The 20,661-nt window shown below is 36.3% G+C and overlaps 1 protein-coding gene across 8 annotated transcripts in view; it reads left to right on the top strand.

Annotated features, from left to right (window-relative positions):
- Positions 1 to 20,661, top strand: part of SLC4A10 (solute carrier family 4 member 10) — a 146,423-nt gene that overhangs the window by 92,512 nt on the left and 33,250 nt on the right. For 6 of the 8 annotated variants that reach the window (XM_064718542.1, XM_064718544.1, XM_064718540.1 and 3 more), the window contains 8 exons: positions 8,856 to 8,947; positions 13,357 to 13,514; positions 15,328 to 15,415; positions 15,896 to 16,042; positions 16,610 to 16,710; positions 18,073 to 18,247; positions 18,433 to 18,566; positions 19,720 to 19,965. In XM_064718542.1, the coding sequence (XP_064574612.1) occupies positions 8,856 to 8,947; positions 13,357 to 13,514; positions 15,328 to 15,415; positions 15,896 to 16,042; positions 16,610 to 16,710; positions 18,073 to 18,247; positions 18,433 to 18,566; positions 19,720 to 19,965 (1,141 nt within the window). The remainder of the gene's footprint in view (positions 1 to 8,855; positions 8,948 to 13,356; positions 13,515 to 15,327; positions 15,416 to 15,895; positions 16,043 to 16,609; positions 16,711 to 18,072; positions 18,248 to 18,432; positions 18,567 to 19,719; positions 19,966 to 20,661) is intronic. The other 2 variants (XM_064718541.1, XM_064718548.1) reach the window with 1 other exon arrangement.

Below are 20,661 nucleotides of genomic sequence, written 5' to 3'. Positions count from 1 at the left end.
TGTTGAATCAGTGTATGCATTAGCTAGTACTCAACTGCTGCTTCAGATTTTATAGGTGAGTTTGAGGGCTTGCAAAATGAGGCAAACATTTCAAGATAACACTGTTGGAGAGATGTCACAAAAGCTGTACCTTGTTCTTTCAAAAAATCCCTTTTGGGAAAATCAGGATAATGCAAATGAGAAATGTTTGCAGAATGGCTCTAGAGTAAAATGCTGGCATAACTTTTTTTTCCCCTTGCTTTTACAGAAGACCTTACAAGGTGTATTATTGTTATAGGTCATCATAATGAAAGATAATTTCTTATTTCTCCTGCCTTATTTGCATAAACAAAGATCTGTGTTATGAAATTTGCAGCTAAATTTTGCAAATATTTTTCAGTTAACTCTTATTCCAGAAATCAACTGTAGTGAAATCCTGGTCCCTTCTGCTGTCCCTCTGTTTCAGAGCCCTATGAGCTCCCCATCACCTTGGGAAACAGGGAGTGAGGAAACAGTCATAGCACAGGGAAGGTCAGGATTGCAAGAGGAATCTGTGTACTCTGAGGCACAGGACAGAAGGCAAAGATCAGTTGTGTGGCTGATTTGGGAAGATGGGGCTGCTTATATATAATAAAGGTTAACCTTGATTTCAAGGAAGAGGGTTTTTTTCAAACATTGCCATATAAAGTTTTAAGAGATCTAAATCTAGTTGCTTCCCTGGGGAAGATTCTAGGCCTAAAAGGCAACATATAATTTCATCTGATGAGGATGTGAAATTGAAACCTTAATTGTGGCAAAGTGTCACTCTAAGAGTGAGGAAAAAATTAATATTTACTAAGATGTGTGTGATCATGCATACGGATGCACAAGATTAAATGTAAGTAGGATGATTGTCCATCCTTTTTAAGGCAACTTTCCTGTTGATTTATACAGCTTTTGCTGATGACTTTAAACAAATATCCAGGAGACACTAGAGAAAGTTAATGATATAATGATCCTGTACTTAATTTCCACAGGATGTAAGATGGCAGCTTGCATTCCATTAAGCTTTTTGCACTACATCCTATGTAATAAATAGACATTAGTTGCTTTAAGAAGAACCTTCAGGGCAAGCTGTGAAATTATCATAAGCTCAATTTTGGTAACTTTATGTGTCTGTGAGTGGAACTGAGGCAGTAATTCACTCCAGAAACATGTTACTTTTGCCTAAGTTTCTTCTGGCAAACTTCCTAGCTCTTCCTAAATTCCCCCCCCCAAAAAATTCTCATCAGGATAGCTTGTAAGTCCATATTAAACACACTAATTTTATATACTGAGTGGTTAAATGATTCTCTTAAGTAGGGAGACATTCTTACAGTTTTTCCTTTGTCTGTCCCTATTTTGCAAGATGAAAAAATGCCAAATGCATAGTTCATTTGCTTGTGTAGAAATGTCTCAGAGTGTTCTGACCTCTGTTAAAAAAATCTTGGTCACTTTTACTGTGTTAATTTAAAATAAATATACCAATACACAAAATAGAAATTAGATATGTTTGTAAAAAATAGAATAACCTATAGAGATTCAGGAGTTTTCAGGAAGCTTATGTGAAAGTATATCAGATTTCTATCTAAATTACATTGAAAAATCCTAAGCATGAACTTTTTGGACAGAGATTTTTAAAAATCAGTTTGTGGCATTGTTCTACTTGCATCCTTTAAGTGCTAATGCACGTTTGGCTCTCTCCTGCATTGACCAGGAGCTTTGGAAGGGACACTTGTTTGTTCCTGCTGAAATGAGACGTGGGAACTTGGACACTTTTTCTGCACAAAAGGAAATTGTCTCTTTGATTAAATTTGGGGTTAGTGTTAGACAGTTGAGCTGGAAAAAAACCTTAGCAGTTTGTTGATTGTTAAAAAGGTGATTCAGAGCCCTAAGTCCCTGATCTGTGGGTTGTGTGGTACAGCTGAGGATTCAAACTCCCTTCTTTGTCCAAGTTCTTGACAATAGTAGCTTATCAATGTGTCAATTTTCAGATGTTCAAGAGCAAAGTCTGAAAATGAATACATAAATTAATTCAATATATGGCAGCACTACTGACAGGCCATTGTGATGTCTTTGCTGGAAGATAGTTGTACATATGTTCTCCCTCCATTTTTCTTTGTTTATGAATCTGTCAGACCATCTAATTAATTTGCTTTGTATTTAGTAGCATTATCTTTTGTTTACAATGGCTTTTCTTCACATCCTCTGCAGGGCTAAGATGTCAGGGTGCTATGGATTTACCATGCATTTTTAATGCTGCCATGCTGTGTTTAACTTTCACTTTTCATTAGGCATCAAAACTGTGAGAATTAAAAGCCTGCTTTTGATGTTCCAATAAAAAACGACAGTCAAATTTGGCATAAGAGCAGAAAAAATGATTTTTTTTATGGGCTAATTTGACACCAAATACCCAAAATAGAGGGTGGCAAGTGATTTTAGCATAAATACTATAAAAGGCAGGTAAAAAAAATGAAAATTTTCATTGGTAAATCATCTTTAGAAAGTTTGCTTTATAAATCAATTTAACCTATTTTTATTGAGATGAGTAGGTTTCACACTCTGATACCTCAGAGCTGTGTTTATAAATTCCTATGATGTGGGCCTAAAAAGCCAAAGACAACTGCCAATATATGATGCCTCTCTGTTTTATAGGAATGCTAAAATAATTTCATAAGCCTCTCCCCTTTTATAAAGGAGTTCTGAAATTCAGAGTTTAAGCATGTGTGGTATGAAAAAATAACTGATTCAGTGAAAATGTAGTTAGGAAAAGAAGTTTTAATCATATAAAAATTTAGAAGTTTTGACTGGCTATTTCACTTTTAGTCTAGGGATGTATATATGTTATTCATTTATACATATATATATATTTATAATGAAATCTAGTAGACATTAAACTGGTTAAAGCTCAAGAGGAAGGAACTCTGGAGAGGACTATGACAGGCTAAGTTACTTTTATATTCATGCACCTTGCTGAAATGTGCTTTACCCAAAATAACATGATCTTATGCATGTTTCCTGTTCCATACTTATGCCATTTATAAGAGTTTCTTCTCCCATGACATCAGAGCAGGCACATTATTAGTGTAAAAATTGGGTTGCACTATGCGTCATATCTGATTCTGAGAAATTCTGAAATTCCAAGCAGATGTTTATTTGTATTCCAAAGAGCTTGAAGGAAGCAGTGGCATATGAAATTTGGGATCTCTGGAGTTAATAGCATGAGCTGCTGAAACTGTTCATTTTGACATGTTTTTTTAAACCTTTTCCCAGTTATTTCAGTCAGTACGATGGGCTGGTTTGGACTTCATTGTTCTGTGGCAGTATGAGCACAAGCAGAGGTATTGGAGCCTGTGCTTGTCCTCATTTAGGATAGCATCCTTCAGCATTCTGGAAAGTCAAAATTCTCAGTTATGTTATGGTGTTAGTTACCTTCTTCAGTTTCCCAATCTTTTCTGAGGATCAGTTCAAGGCTTTATGTCATAACTCAGAGTGAGCTTACAGCATGTGAATCTATGTCAATACGTGGAGAAAGCTGGATATGAGCTGGAGCACCATGAAGAGGGTGGGGAGGCATTCCTAAATATATGACCATGCACTTTGATTTTGTGAGTAAATCACAACCAATGCCATTGATATACTCACAAGTTTTCTGAAGCATTGGATCTGGATCAGAGGACTTGCTTCAGCTTACCTTGAAGAGAAGACAAACTCAACGATAGTTAATTCTGCCTTAAGGTTGCTAATGCTGTATTTCTTGTTTTAGATTCTTCTCAAATGTATATATTTTAATCAGGTTTTGTTTTCCAAGGCTTTTATATTACTAAAATATAACTTGTATTTATGAACATTTTCATCTGATATTATTCTTTCTCTACATTTCTTTGTACCCATGATAAGATGTGTAATCTGTATGTATAAAACTGTATCATTCATCTTTGTATTTCTTTATTTTGCTCTGTCTTTGTTGTGTCTGTCTCTAACAGGCTCATCTCATCTCTGTACCTTCCTCATCTCCTATCCTTTGGGTTCTGTAAACTCCTGAAGGTTCAGAGGTAGTATAAATACCTATTCTTGCTTGGGCTTCAGACCATTTCAAATGTACACCCATGTCTTCATATCAATTTCCTCTCAGCATGCAACTTCTTGCTATAATGATTTTAAAAAATACCTCAGGCCTTTGTCTGCAGCTGTGGCACACTGAAGAGAAGTTTGTGTGAAATTTGTTGTTTTGATGGGGGGACAGTGCCATTTCTTTATTAAGTTCATTTTCTTGCATCAATTTATGAAACTGCAAATCACAGCATTTTAGTTTATATTGCATGACTTCACGTGAATTATGCTTGAGATATTCAGGCCTAGCATTAGAAAAACAGCTAAAGTGACTTCTTCCTCATTCTCTTAAATTGTATAACATCAGTGAATACAAAATCTCCCTGTAGTTACTGAAGTACAGTGGGAGTGACATGATTCCCCACTGATTAAAAATGTTCATCAGGAGGCCTAAATGCACACGCACAATTCAGCCTGCAGAGATGGTGTCACTGCTCTGTTATATAGAATTTTATCATATACTGAAGAAAACGTGCTGTTTTTTCAATCTTTCAGTCAGACAGTGTTGTCCATTTAGATTTAGAAAATTGGTGACTAGTTGCAGTGAACAGTCTGGAGATTGAAGGAGTTTGAAAATGAGGATTTTTTTTTTTTTCCTGAATGGTAGGAATATATATGGTTTAGAAAAATAAGCAACTTCTTTTCTGATTTAGTTTTCTTTGATGTGTTGGTTGCATCCAGTTTGTTTCCATTAACTGTGATTTGTGTCTGACTACATTGTTCTGCGTTTTTATCGTTGATGTTCTGGAGACATTTTGGATTTTGAATAACAGCCACAACAAACAGTTAAATGTCTTAAGTTCTAAATTTTAGGGAGGAAGAATATGTTACATGTGAGATTAATTTACTGAGATTATTTTTTTTTAATTTGCCAGAACTGTCTCAAAAATGGCAAACTGTATCTACAAATGCAAACTTCTATTACTGTAACAAATGTGGACCTTATTTTGATTTATAAGTCTATTGACTTTGCATGCAAGAGTGCTTTTTGTGTGAATTCCTGCTCTAGTCAAAGCTCTGGCAATTTCACATTATCTAAAAAAGACGCATATTTTTTATATATGCAATTTTTTAAAACATGAATTTAAAACTGTGTTGATATTGACTTTTTATTACATAGGAAAGCTGTTACACCAATTATAGCATGGTTTTATCTGTTATGTATTAAATTCCTTTGTATGTACCCTGGATATTTCAATTATACCACACTGTGCATTTGATTCCTAAAACTGTGTGAATGGCTCTGATGAATTCTCGATGAATGCAGCTCTTCACGTGCTTTATGTAGGTGGACTGCAGGAAAAATCCAGGCTTCAGCTTTATAGTGACTAAAAGTATTACATTGCACTCTTGAGGAACAAAATTCTGTATTTACCCAATACTGTGTGCAAATAACCATTTTGCTTGGAGTGTTGAAATGGAGCTGGTGAGGAGAGGGCAGCAAAGAATGGAATGGTGAGGCTGTTGCTGCTCTTATTCCCTCTTGTAGGGAGTTGATGGTTTATGCCTTCACCATTTGTAGCAGCCTAAACCCCTTATTTTCAGCTCAAACAAAAGAAGTAGTAAACCATGACAAATGTTTAAAATCTGGCTAGAGTTTGGGGTTACTTTGATGGTTTTTTTTGTGAAAAGAGATTACCTGTTGTCTCTGCCTTGTATATTTGATTGCTACTCAATACAGTAAAAAACCCAAACTTGTTGTTCCATGATCCAGAAAGCTGTCCGAAGTTGTAGAGCTATTTAAACATGTCTTTCTGCCTCAAGGTAAAACTTGTGTTCTTTCAGATTACTCCAGCATATGGGTAAATCAAAGTTTGAGGTCTTCTGTTGGCACAGAAAAAGAACATATGCTATTCTTAAAAACTTCACATACTTACTGGTGGTGGCTTTTTATTCCTTATATGTATATCTTTACATATTTATCTCCTAAAAGAAATGTGGACACAATGTTTAAAAGTCCTCTGGACTGTTATGCTTGATTGCTTTTGACACCTCCAATTATGATGTTAAAACTTCAGTATTTAAACAAGTGGTCCATGCTTTGACTCCTTTGTTGGTCAATATATTTTTCTCTGGCAGATATTTCTGCTCTCATTTTCTTGAATTTTTGGGTCCAGAAAAAAAAAGTGCAAGTGCCTAATTAGCAAAAGAAAGATAATGAACTACTATTTCTGTTACTTTCCTGTAGCTTCTTTCTAATGTAATATGTATATTAGTATGAGTAATTATTACAACTATTTCCCTTTTCATACATCCTTGGGTATAGACGAGTGTTTAAAAAGAAAAAAATGAAGAGTCAGCAGGTTTTCTATTACTACTAGATTTTAAGTTTTTTGTGAGTAACTGAAGACAGAAGCTTTCCCTGAGCACTTTATGCCTTCTCTGTTTGAATAAGGGGAAGGATTATTTTTGTCACATTAATAAAATCTCCAAAATAGAATAGAAATAAATTTTATATAATTTTTCTATTAATGATTTTTAATAGCTGTAATACTGCAGGATGATTCCTGTGAAAATAATTCAAGGACTGCTAAATAAACAAACAGAAAAAGAATTACAATGTGAAGTAGTGCCCTGGAACACATATTGTAAAGATGATGGTGTAACAATGATGGAACTCTGTTTTTCTTTCAGTTCTAATTAAAACAGACAAATTGAATGACTGTTTGTAAAGACCTTGCATATGTAATAATTTCAGGCTTCTGTTTTGCAAAAGATTTCTCCCGTGACATGTAGGAATTAATAGCCTCTTTTTATATTCCTTTACTTTACATTAATATGTGGATTTCTAAAATCAATCCTTTCTTTTTGTCATATGTAAATTTGAATCCTGACTTTATTTTTATTCTACTTGCTTAGATTAACATGCTTGTCATGTCTGTTTGTCATTCTCTGTTTATTTCACTCTAGAGCTGAACAAAAGCCCTGATTTCTATTCTTATTTTGATCTGTCCTTGCCCTAAATCAGAGAGAAAAACGGAAATACTTGCAGTTTAAAGATAGGGTTTCTAGCAATATATTTTTAAACATTCTGTTAATGTACTACCTAATCAAAGTGCAATATCTGTCTATGCTGCCAGGATGCACACATGAGTCTAAAACCTGTTTTGTGTCATGCGAGATTTGTCTAGTGGAAAATGACATGTTGATTTTCATGAAAACCAGCATTTTCCTTGAGCAAGTGTTTCAGCTGAGAATTCATGACCAGACTCAGGGTTCCTGTATTGCTCAGCTGTGACAGAAACTGGATCCTTCAGCATTTTGGCAGGGGCTGACTGGCCCTTGTGAGTGTCTGGTCCTGCTCAGGCTGGGGCCTGCTCAGTGCTCAGTGTCCAGGCTGGATCCTGCTCAGTGCTCGGTGTCCAGGCTGGGGCTGGATCCTGCTCAGTGCTCGATGTCCAGGCTGGATCCTGCTCAGTGCTCGGTGTCCAGGCTGAGGCCGGGGCCTGCCTGGGCTGCAGGAGTGAGCCCCAGCAGTGTGAGGGGCCACACTGTGGCTCCTGCATTGCCCAGACAATGTGCCGAGCTTAGGACTTCCTGACTGCCTTCATCTTCAAATATCATGAACATATGGTCTTTGTTACTGTGCAAGTTTAGGTTGATTTTCACCAGAACCAATGTTTTCACATCATCATTTCTCAGTCATATGAGAGACTTTATTCGCTATGGAAACAAATATATGCTGGGCACGAGATGCTGACTCTGGGCCAGCTGGACTCTGTAGTTATTCCTGGGTATGTGTTAGGGCAGTAAGAGATAGTTGGCTCATATATTTGGTACTTTCTCTTGTACTTGATTGTGGTGCTCAGAGCTGTGTGTGGCTTCTGACATGCCAGAGAGGGAGAAAGAGTGAAGGCAAGCAGGGCATGACCAGTGCCCCCGGGGGCTTTGTGCCCTGTGGGGTTTGTGCCAGCCCCACACCCTCGGGTTGTGCATGGTGGGCTCTGGCCACGTGCAGGGGCAATGTTGGCTTTAAGTAAAAATATGCTTCATTTGACATAGATTTATTTGACTTTGTTTTTTTCTTTTTGAGCTTTTTCTGGCAAAATTCTGTTTGCCAAAATACTTGCTCTTTGTTTCCACAAGACTGAGGTGTATTAAAACATTTCTCATCTTGAGAAATTTTTAATACTTCTTTTAAAATATTTTACTAAATCCTCACAGGAATTTTTTTGAAAATGTGTTTACTGAACCATTTGTTTTATACATGTCCATAATCACATTTTTCAATACTGAGCTTATAAATCAGTTATTTTCCAATATATTTATCTTTATACCAGTCCACTTTTATGTTGTTTTTTTGTAGTTGTTATAATCATGACATTCTTATACACATGAGTAACTTTGTGAAAATTCGTAATCCTATTAGGTCAATGAGGATTACTTTTGTAGACAGATATTACCCAAAATTGGCAGCTCCTCAAATTATTTACAAAAGCTGTGTGAAGGCAGGACTTTCCCCAAATGTATATCTTTAGAACTGTATCCTTTAATTGGTATAGAAATTTTGTCTTCTAATATCCAACAGTATCTTTTATATTTTTGAAATTACCTTCTCACATTCCTAGCTACACATGATGAATGTTCTATCTTTTGAGAATGTGCTATTCTAAATAAGTTTTTAATTAAAATGCCATGTTTAGGTGCATCATATATCTGTGATATGAAGTGTATGCAGAGCTCTAATAATTGTGTCATTGGATGTTGCTTTATTTATAGACCTGTAATAATGGTACTTTTTTTAGCAGGTCAGGTTGTTTCCCCACAGGCTACTCCAGCCTGTAATGAAAACAAAAATGATGTCAGCAGAGAAAACAGCACTGTTGACTTCAGCAAGGTAAGTGTTCACTGATGGTGAAGAGAGCTTCCTGGCTGCCAAACAGATATTTAAAATTAAATAAAATGAATCTGTGCAAGTCAGGAAAATCTGTAAAGTGTAGATTTCACTTTAGAATTGAAGTTTTGTGTGCACTGCAGTACAGTTTCTCTTTGACAAAACAGAATCTTACATTTTCTTTCTAAATTATATGTAAGAGGAAATCACAGATTAGGAACACAGATGAATTTAATATCATAGGTGTATATTTGTAGGAGAAACATTACAAATTAATAGAAAATTATCTAAGTAGGAAAGTAATTCAGAATTCCTATAATTCACATTTACCTCAGATTTTTACTTTCTGTAGAAGTGATGTGTGAATGCAAACTATGCTTTTTATAACCTGAACTCGTGGATTCCAGATGTCTCAAACAGAATGTGTTTCTGTAAACCTACAACTTAATTCTTCTGGCAAGCCAAGATCTTTCAGTACACTTCACAAAAGATGTTAACTGTTCAGTAGTGGAGATTGCAATGACAGTTCAATGTTAGATAGCAAAGAAAAGCAAACAGCTCCTCAGCTTTAATGTGAAGGAGAATCCTAATTTGTGTAAGAAGTCTGTATGTACCTAAGGCAGTCACAATGGGGACAGATGACAGGTCTGACAGGGATGGATGACTTCAGCTGACACATTAGTGCAACAAAGGTTGAGTAAGTGAAGAAAGGTGATTTAAACCAAAATTCTGAAGAACAGCCCTTTGAGTCTGTTGAATTTTAATGTTAGTGCAGCTGAGCTAAAAGTAGAGTTATGTGATTGCTCCATCTGGTGCCAGACTTATTTCCTAGCAGCAGTAGCTATTTGCATCATTTGAATTTTTGACTGAACATTCCAGACTATGAATTGTATATGGCTGAAATGAGAGGGGAAACTATTCTTTCTGTCAATGACAATGAGAAAAAAGGAGGCTGGCTGTGAATGTATAATGAACCACATTTCTGTAGAGGATGCAAGAACATCTATAAACAGTGGCAGGTTGTTAAAAATCTGATATTAATCCTTTAAACACATTTCAAACTAAAATTATGCTTTAAACAGTCAAGTACAATATTGGTTTCATGATATTTATATTAAAGTCTTAAGTAAAACTAATTGGTTTTGCAAGTACTCTAATATCAAGATGTAAAATTTGTAAAGGTTATAAAATATAAATAAAATTATCTATTCAAAATTAATCTATGCAGAACTGAAGGGAATTACTTCAGTTTCAGTAGTGCTTTTCTTGAACATTTCTCCAGTTGCTTTGAGTGTTTTAGGATCCAAATCCCAATCAGTTCTCTAACTGAAATTCTGTTTGTATTAAACAAGAATGGGAGTTGCATCATTTGATCTTTCACTCATTATTTTTGTAGTGCTGCAGCTTTGCTGATCAAAAGAGCCATTCCCATTTAAACTAGCTGGAAGAAATCAACATTTCATCTTTTCCTAACCTCAGCAGTGATGGATACCAGCAAGGAAATCAGGAATATGAAAGGAAGAGCTTTTTTTAGGAGGAATGAAATAACAGTAAAGGATTGTAATCTAATACCTTTCTTTTTGACTGACTTTAAATAGATCCATTTATCCTTTTGAAGATGCATAAGTGCAGTTTCCCCTTGAAATGTGCTATTGCAATAACTCCCAACGGTTATAATTGGAATTATATGCACAGATTGAGAGGAAAGTAGAGCAGTACAGTAATTTTCTCTTGAGTATTGTGATTTCTTGCTCTAATTTTGTTCCAGATATTAATTTCATTTATCTTCTACAAAAAAAGCACCTTTGACTACCTCACATATTCTCTCTTTGCTAATCTGTCTCCCTTGGGCTATGTCTAATATTCCAAATTTGGAGCTGATTCAAAAAGCTGACTTAATCTGGAAACTGCATTGAGACTGTGTTGATTGTATTGGTATTTATCTATGAAAAATGTGAGACAGGCACTGCAAGTGTCTTGAGTGTTACTTCAGGAGCATGGAGAGATGGTTTGTGCTGTTTGTAAATGTGTCACTGCTCTTCCTCTGCTGCCACCGCCAGGACTTTGTGTTCTCAGGGTGAGGTGGAGGTGATCTGTCCCAGCACCACTTTAGCCCCTGTCTGAGCAGAATGGGGGTGATGGCTTAAGAACTTCAGCTGGCTCATTTCTACTTTTTATGCCAAAGAATGAAGGGAACATTATTTGTCCTGAAACACAAAATTGATAAAGAGACTGTACCCACATCCCTTCTCTCAGCAGCATCCCTGTGCTCTGTCTGGAAACATTATTTCTGAGACAAACCCCTGTCCCATACTGACAGAGTTTGCTCTTTCAAATACCATGTGAAGCAACTGACTGGTGTTGAATGCCAGTCAACCCTGCTTATAAATAAATTTGATTAATATGTTTTACTAAGAAGGGATGTTGGGTGTTAAATTTGTCTTCATGTTTATGTTTGATTTCACGTTAGATGTCCACCACTCTTCAGTCTTTGAGTTGCCTTGGAGGGACATGGTCTCTGCATTAGTTATTCAGTTTTATATTTCATTGGAGCTTGCCTGGACTATTTAGGGTCGGGTCAGGAATGTGACTCAGGTTAGGGTGCACATTAACGTGCACATCAGGTTTCTCCAGCTAAATACCTGGGATAAGAGATGCCTTATGCATAGGTTAGATGAAGCATTCTACATATGTAGCTTCTGCCACTGCCGTGAATTCACTCCAGGACCACCTCCACTCTCATTATGCAGTGAAAGCAGTGCCTTTGGGGTTTGGGTGTGTTTGCTCATTTTGCTCCTCTGCTGGCTACTTTCCTTTTAATGGGGTTCTCTTCACTACCTAAACAATGTTAGACAGTATTAGAATCTCAAGCTGAGAAATAGTGCGGGAAGTATCTGGAAATACTTACTTGTAGACAGGAGACAGAATGTTTCTTTCAAATTTGAAGCTTGTGATCTGCATGTTAGAGGACCTCAATGTCACAACTGTAGCATATTGTATATGGGACATTAATTATTAAATGCTAAAAGCATTTAGATGTTTAATCCATCCATTCACAAGGTAAACTCAGCAAAGAATGCAAATTTCTACATGCCTGAAAGACTGCTTTCCTCCTCTCAATTACAAATAACCTGTGACACCAACATTAGGTGCAGAGTGAACCTTAGTTATGAATTTAATCAAGAAGAGTTATTTCATTATTTGAGTGGAGAACAGAATTTACCTCAGTTTTTCAATTTACCTTGAAAAGTACTTGGTTTCCAACCTTCCAGGTTGATCTGGTTCTTGTTTAACTTTGTGAGGTGTTTATTCATCTTTGTAGCTTAGGGAAGCATTAGATATCTCTTTGTGATCTCAGCAAACCAAGATTTCATTACACAGGCAACTGTGTTATATCTGAATTCTGATTTAGTGCCAGAGCCATTTGCAAGAAAACAATTTTCTAAATATTACCAAAAACTATGCAAACTAGTACTGACAGATGGCTGTAAGATAGACATTAAAATGGTCCACTTTAACAGTTTATATTGGATTTGGTTGCTGTTGTTGTGTTTAGATTAATAAAAGGAAAGCAAATGACAAAATTCATGCATTTTGAAATGTAGACAATGCTGGTGCATAATTAAATCAGACATACATTATATATCTTTATTACTCCATGTCAGTCTTTGTTACAGAGAAAAGTCTAGAGTCATACAATCCTTCACAAATACCTTGAGCTTATTATAGCAATATCATGATGAAGCTGTGTCTCTGTTTTTCTATCATCCTGCAAAAATCAACATTGCTGCCTAAAATTCCAAAGTTTTTCTTCTGCTTTCTTCTTGCTCTTGAGGCTGTCAAAGCTCATGATAGCTTATTTTGTTACTTCAGCAGAGGGGCAACTGTCTTCTGTTAAATCTGAAAACAAAAAAGCATCTCAGAGTAGAAAAAGGAAAATTGTGTGTAGTGGAATCTATTGTTCTTCTCAGTGAGATAATAACACGACAACTATGAGCTATGAATTAATGATTTCCAGAATTGATAATTATGGAAAAATAAGGTGTCTTAATTTCTTCTACTGTTATGATTGTTATTAAGTATTCATGCTGTTATGAGTATGGATAAAAAGCATTACTAGGGGATTTATCCTATATTCTGAAAAATATTTTGAATTTTATTTGTTATCTTTATAAATTAATTCTGCAATGCTTTGTTTCCAAGAAAAATCAGTCAAATAATTAATGTCTAGTTTGGTTTAGAGAAACATTTTTATGAAAAGAAAAATACTCAACAGATGAGAGCAGTGAAACTGCATAACTGAAATAGCCAAGGTTATAGTGCAGTGATCAGAAAGTCTCTGTCAACAAAGCAGGGAAAAGAAAAACCCCTGTGAGTAACTTTTAGGTTGTAATTTAATATACTTTCCCCAGGTTGACCTACACTTCATGAAAAAGATACCACCTGGAGCTGAAGCATCAAACATCTTGGTTGGTGAGCTCGAGTTCCTGGACCGCGCCGTGGTGGCTTTTGTCAGGTTGTCCCCTGCAGTGCTGCTCACAGGCCTGGCTGAAGTTCCCATCCCAACCAGGTACAGCTGGGCTGATCCTGCTTCGTGTTCCCCTGAGGACCCTCTGGGGACAGGGTGATGTGACTCTTGGGTTTGCCATTTACTGAGAGAGGAATTTGGTTTGCTCTTTGACAAAGACATCTCTCAGCCTTCCGCTCACCCTGTAAATGATGTGTGGGTACATTCAGACACATACGAGTTTTGAGTACTTCAGATGTAGAAATGTAGGTTATAACACACAGTTTATCCTAGACAAACTGGTATTACTCCAGATGAAGTATCTTACTAAGGTAAATTTCATAGAATATTTCATTCAATTTCATAGAATATTTCATCTGGAACTGAAACTACTTGTGTGATACTGCATAATTATGTACAGAACTAAAACAAAATGAAGATGGAATTGAGAAAAGGCAAAAAGCAAACTTTGATTTGGTTGACTAGGGAAAGTGAGTGAATGGATGGAGAACATGCTGTAAATATATTCTTAAAAAAATTTTACTTCTTCAAAAATTTACTTTGCTTGGTACAAAATGAGACTTTTAACCATAAATTGTTTTTTAATTTATTTTTTCCAAGTTAAAACTTTTTTTGATGGAGTACTTTGATTCTGAAAACAAATAGAAGAATTAAAAAAAAAGTCTAAAATAGACCTTGTATTCAAATAGAAGAAAATTGGGATAGATCTGTGGTTACATTGTGTCCTGCTGATGTTAATTCAGATCAAAACTCTGGAGTGATTCTCCCATATCTGTGTTCACTAACTTAACTATTATTGCGGAATCCACCCCCCATCTCCCCCTTTTTTTTTTATATTAATTTGTGCATATGTTTCTACACACATTCTGTCTTTCTTTCCCCTTCCCTCTTTTAGTTTCTATGACAGTAGAATTCCAACAGTAGCCGGTAATGTATTCCAGTTTGTGATGCTCAGGGCACTCACATATCACACTCGTGTTGTGCTATGAAATGCAATGCTGAGACTCAGATCCTTGCTTCTAACCAGATAAACATTTTCTTTGAGCTGTACTTTGTAGTTACTTTGGATGTTACTTTTTGATGTTTTCTAGTTTTTGCATGTGTGTAAGAAACACTGAGGGAATTGGCTTTAGAAAAAGCTTTTCCTTGTAATCTCTCTCAAATTCCGACAAGAAAAAAAACTACGAAGAGGAGAATAACAGATTTCTTGATTTTTGGTCAAAATAAAAATAGTTACTAATTAGGACAATAAAATGTTTCTGCAAAAATTTGTGTGCAATAATAAAAAAATAAGTAATATACATCAGAGTACTGTCTTTTGCATTTTAGCAAAACTGAGAGTTTTAGTTATTTTGTTTGAACAAATCCTCTGCCTTTTATAGAACTTTACTTGCTTACAGCCTCAAGTAGAGACTGTCCAGAGCCTTAATGGGAGTAAAAATTATTTTAAAATTATTTTATTTGGGTTAATTTAACATCTCCAATATTGCAAAAATTTATGTAACCATAACTATTCTGTTGAATTAACAGAATTAAGTAAAATAATGTGTGCTGTACATAGATTGGAATTGCATACATTTATTATGTAAGTTAAGGTTTATTATGTAAGGAGGTTTTGGTAGCCTCAATCAAGACTGCCTGTTAAGCTTATGACATATTTTTGGAAGCTATTTTCATATTCTTTTTCTAAGCAAAGCTTCATGTTTAAATGCATGTGTGAGGATCTTGAAGGAGATTATATATAGTGTTTATCTGAGAGATTCTTCTAGTCCACATTTTAGATATTTCTGTAATATTTATATTCATTTCAACCATCTATGCTTTACAATTTCTCAAATTTACTTTTAATTTGCAGATTTTTGTTCATTCTTCTTGGACCACTGGGTAAAGGCCAACAATACCATGAGATTGGAAGATCAATTGCAACACTAATGACAGATGAGGTATTTTTATTCATGGTTCAGTTTTGTACTAACTGAAGAGGTGTAATAGGGAATCTCCAATCCTTCAGATGAAATGTGGCTAATCATTCTGGTGATGACAACGAGCATTCTAACTCATTTCATGATCCTGTGACAGCCCAGATTATACTGCTGTAAGGGGATAACAAAATGAGAAACAATATTCATAAGCGAAGATGTCTTCACCAATAAGATTCCATTTCACACAGTTGCTTTCTAGTGGATTTAATTTTGTTTAAACTGCAAAATCTCTCAAATATTTAGCAGCCATAAGGATGTTTTTCTGTAGCAGCTGGAATATCTATGAGAGCTAAGTACCAGAAGCTATTTTCAAATGAAGCTGAGATTGTTCAGTGGGAACTTTACAAAGTGTGTTCTGTTTCAGAGAAGTGGGGCCATTATTTTAGAGAGAATTCCTTTTCAATCTCTTTTTCCTCCCACACACGTCTCAATTTTTCACAGGTATTCCATGATGTTGCTTACAAAGCAAAGGACCGCAATGACTTGGTGTCTGGAATTGATGAGTTTCTTGATCAGGTTACTGTTCTCCCTCCTGGAGAGTGGGACCCAACAATTCGAATAGAACCACCTAAAAATGTTCCCTCTCAGGTCTGTACAGTGTAAAATTCAGATACTTTTAAAAGTTGTGGTGAATTTTTATTATGAAATTTAAGTCTCATTAATTTAGCATTTAACAAAGTCGCTATGTTTTGCATGCTGTTTTTATTTTAGGTTGATTTTCTTTAGAAGAACCCTTGACTTGCAAGCACACAGTATAGTGCTGACATTTGGTTTAGTTCAGTACTAGTTCTCTCCTGAGTAAATACAGGCAGTTGTATTTAAAGATACTGAATTCAGGGATAAGTGGTCTTAAGCATCCTTGATTATTCCAAATAGCCATTGTTTGCTTTTGTTCTAAGCTTATTGCAAGAATTGATCAAGGCTTGTTACTCTTTAAAATGTTTTCTGATACAAGATTTTTTTCTGATCAGTTCTTTAAATTTCATAGAATCACAATTCTTTTCACTATTAACTGTCTGGTAATAGAACTCCTTTACAGCTTATGAGAAGGTTATGCTGACGAATCTTAAAATGAAATTTTTATGTTTAAGCTTTTAACTTTCAGAGCCTGTTTCAGTACTAAAACCCACGAGAAATATCTTTTCCTTCTGGTAGGAGAAGCGTAAGATCCCAGGAGTGCCAAATGGAACTGCAGCCCATGGGGAAGCAGAACATCCTGGGGGACACTCTGGACCAGAACTGCAGCGCACTGGAAAGTTAGTGAAACATATTCCAAATCTTAAGTGTTCAAAGTGATGTTCAGAGGGAATCACAAGGGTCTGGTTCTCTCAGAAGTGTCTTGGTGCATAATTTCTTTCAGGCATTTGTCCTGATTTGCAAGTGCCACATAGCTGAAGAGCACAATACATGCTCATTTGCAGAGAGCAGGAGAGGGCAAGAGGGTTTGAGTTTTCTCATTGTATTTATTGCAACCTCCTTTCTCTAATATTTACAAAGGCCAGACCTTTCTTAAACTTGATTAATGTTTCTTGGTTTTGTACATGATGAAGGGAAGCTTGGTATAGTGTTGTGCCGTATATTCTGAATAGTTACAGCTCTTTTGTAGTTGAAGTTTCTGGGTTGTGCAGCTCTAGCATTTCTTTTTTACCTCAGTAAGCCATGATATGTCCTGGTACATGAGGCTGTGGTTATCTTGGTGGCTGCAGGATACAGAATGAAGAATTTGCCCCAAGGAATACTTGTTTTCTCTCATCTAATGTGGTGTGGTGTAAGGGCATCAGCTGTCAGTGGCTGCCTTAGTGCAGTGTAGCTGGGTAATAGGTGTTTCTTTTACTTTGCTGTCTCCTGATATTTAAATACTCTCCCTACCTTTAGCATAAGGTAAAGATTCAGCTGCAGTGCTGGTGTACACTGGGGCAGGGCAGGTGATGGCCAGTCTGGCTGGAAGTTGTTCTCTCACCAGAGAATCTGCTAATTGACAGCTTGAAGGATTGTTTTAATATTTAGGAGGTAGTAGCACCACACCTTCTCCTTTACCTCTGCAGCATCTGATACATTGTGTGCCTGTGAGGAAAAGAGCATTGTGGGGTTATTTACTTTAGCTGTATGGTATTTTGTAAGGGACCGTCTGTTCCTAAATATTTGATTATACTTGACACAGTGTAAATGACAAAAGATGACAGCTCTTGTCCTTTAAAAATGGTAGCATATATTCATTTCTGTCATCAAGTGTATTTAGGAACAGGTTCTCAAATAAAGAATGTGAAGCTGATGTAGGCAAATAGGCACTGTGATACCTCTCTAATTAATGTAAAGAGTTATTTCATGTAATAAACAGTTTGATTTAGTGCATGGGAGCAAGCAGCTGTTCAGAACTTTGGTGTCTGGATGATTAGTTGAAGAATTTATAAAAGTGTTTTAAAACCACAATAATTTCCTGGTTGAAGTTAAAAAGACAGACTTCCTATAAACTTATTTTTTTTGAAGGGTGAAGCGTAAGAGTATGAATCATTTGATCAAGGAACAGTAGCATCTCTGCAGTGTGATTGAAGCAATATTGTAAAAGAAAGTTTTGTGTGCCACCTTAATTGATTTGAACTCTTCTGTGTTTTCTTTAGATTTTTTGGAGGATTAATTTTAGATATCAAAAGAAAAGCTCCCTTCTTCTGGAGTGACTTCAGGGATGCTCTCAGTCTGCAGTGTCTGGCATCATTTTTGTTTCTCTACTGTGCTTGCATGTCTCCTGTCATCACATTTGGTGGTCTGCTGGGAGAAGCAACTGAAGGTCGTATAGTATGTGTTAAATCTGAACTTTTAAAACAAACTTATAGTCCTAGTTTCGTGGTTTGTATTTCCTTACTGTTGCATGAATCACCTTTATATATTGGTGTTTCAATGTTTAGAAGGCTATGGACTAAGACATTGCAAAAAGAACCTGTTTGAAAATTTATGGACACTTCTCTCTCTGTTGTATTCAGAGTGCAATAGAATCACTGTTTGGAGCATCCATGACTGGAATTGCCTACTCTCTTTTTGGTGGACAGCCTCTCACTATTCTTGGCAGCACAGGACCAGTTTTAGTGTTTGAGAAGATCTTATTCAAATTTTGCAAGTAAGTGAAGATCATGATACTCCTCATCCTTCATTTGTTTTTAGGTAAAAGTAGAGACACCTATCCCAAAGTTGAAATTCTAAGCAATGCACTACAAGATAAATTGTTGCCTTTATCATGTTGCAGAGTCCAAAAATTATGCAGTGAATTGGTAAAGCAGAAAGGTGAATTTTCTTAAATTTAGGGCTTTTGTTCCTTTTAAAGCCTTCCCTTCCTTCCCTTCCTTCCCTTCCTTCCCTTCCTTCCCTTCCTTCCTCCCTCCCACCCCTGTTTTGAAGGGAATGACTGCTTCAGGATGTTTGTGGGGATTTTTTTGGGTTTTCTTTTGAATATTCTCATTCTCTGCTCTGAGGTAATATATTTAAATCAGTGGTTTATCTCATCCCTAACTTGAAAGGTGTTGTCTCTCACCAAGAAAGTGCAGGCAGTAGAAGTGGTCCCTCTTTCAATAGTCACTAGCACAGACAATGCCATTCCCTCACCTGGACAGAGAGGGGGTGAGGTGTCAGAGCCACATTTAGGCTCGTGTGCTGTGCTTGTCACGTCTCTGCCACAGTGTGGGTAAAAATGATGTCTCCATTTGGAAGCCATCATGCTTCTCTGCTATCCAGTCTGCTTTTCTGCCTCACTGCTGTGACAGGGACTTGTGTGGCAGGATCTCCTGCACAACACAGAGTAGGAAACCCCGCTTAGCACTCAGAATTTCTCGCACCTTCAGACAGACCTTTCAGTTTGCTGTGATAATGTCACACGGTGTGTTTGGAGCTCTATTATCATATGCAGTAGGCTTACAGAATTTTGATGAAAGTTGTTATAGCTACTCTTTCACAGCTTAAAAAGAAATTGACAGGTGTTGGCTGTTCACAAAGCAGGATATGGGATAAAAAGTGAGTGGACCTTATACACTTTGTGTGTGACTACTCTCAAAGCTGCTCATGTGATTACTTTAATAGAGATAGAACTCTTTGCGTCCTGTTAATTGGGGGAAGAACTCTGGTCAGGAGGTGACTTGATAAGATCTTCTGTTGACATTAAGTACATAATTTCTGATTCAGACTGTCCCCAAAAAGGAAATTTTGGAGCTGCCTTGTCTCCATTTACTGTGGCTGGACAAAAGGTTGAGTGAGTTGGTGTTTTTTTCTCTCCTTTTTAGGGAGTATGGGTTGTCATACCTTTCTCTGAGAGCCAGCATTGGGCTGTGGACTGCAATCCTGTGCATCATCCTTGTTGCAACTGATGCCAGCTCCCTAGTCTGCTACATTACCCGGTTTACTGAAGAAGCCTTTGCTTCTCTTATCTGCATCATTTTCATTTATGAGGCCTTAGAGAAGCTGTTTCATCTCAGTGAGACATATCCAATCAACATGCATAATAATCTGGAGCTGCTGACAAAGTACTCGTAAGTAAGATTTCTTCTCTTAAACTGTTAGGGTGTTTTATCCACAGGTTGTTTTCTCTGCAAGGAACACAGCAGGAAGAGTTTGCAGTAGTTGCAGCATGTAGAAGCTACTCAGTCACTATGGTGTCTTATGGAAGTAGTAATTACTGGGGGGATGTGTACAAGCAGGACACATTTACTTAAGATAAGTAAAAAAATTATTTCCAGACTTGAGGTTTGGAAAAGCTTCAGTATAATTAACCTGGAAATCCTAGAATTAAAAATAGGACTTAAAGGGACCTCGGTTTTAGGTCTCTATTCATTCTTATTTAATGAGACTTAATTCATGGTCTCTTCCTGTAACCTTGTACTTATGATTTATAATCTTTAAATGGCAACAGGATATTCAGGTAATGTTTGTATATCATATTTATCTTGTTTTGTTTTGGTTTTTTTTCCCCCAAATTGAAAGGTTCACCTTTCTAAAAGGTTGTAAATTGATGTACCTCCTTTATTTTTACCTCCATGGCATTTAGCTCCAAGTTTAATTTACAGGAGCTGAAGTGGATTTGGAATTGTTAGATGGATCTCAGTAGCTCATAATCAATTTGTTCTTAATACAAAGATTTTTAACCTAGCTCCATTTAAACAGCTTTACTTTATTGTGAAGTTTAAACAGGTAATAATCTACTTGGGGAATAAAAAAGTGAATTGCTT

Source organism: Zonotrichia leucophrys, chromosome 7, assembly GCF_028769735.1.
Source record: "Zonotrichia leucophrys gambelii isolate GWCS_2022_RI chromosome 7, RI_Zleu_2.0, whole genome shotgun sequence".
Lineage (NCBI taxonomy): Eukaryota > Metazoa > Chordata > Aves > Passeriformes > Passerellidae > Zonotrichia > Zonotrichia leucophrys.
Note: the sequence above shows the minus strand (reverse complement) of the source record. Positions and strands in the feature narration are given on the sequence as shown.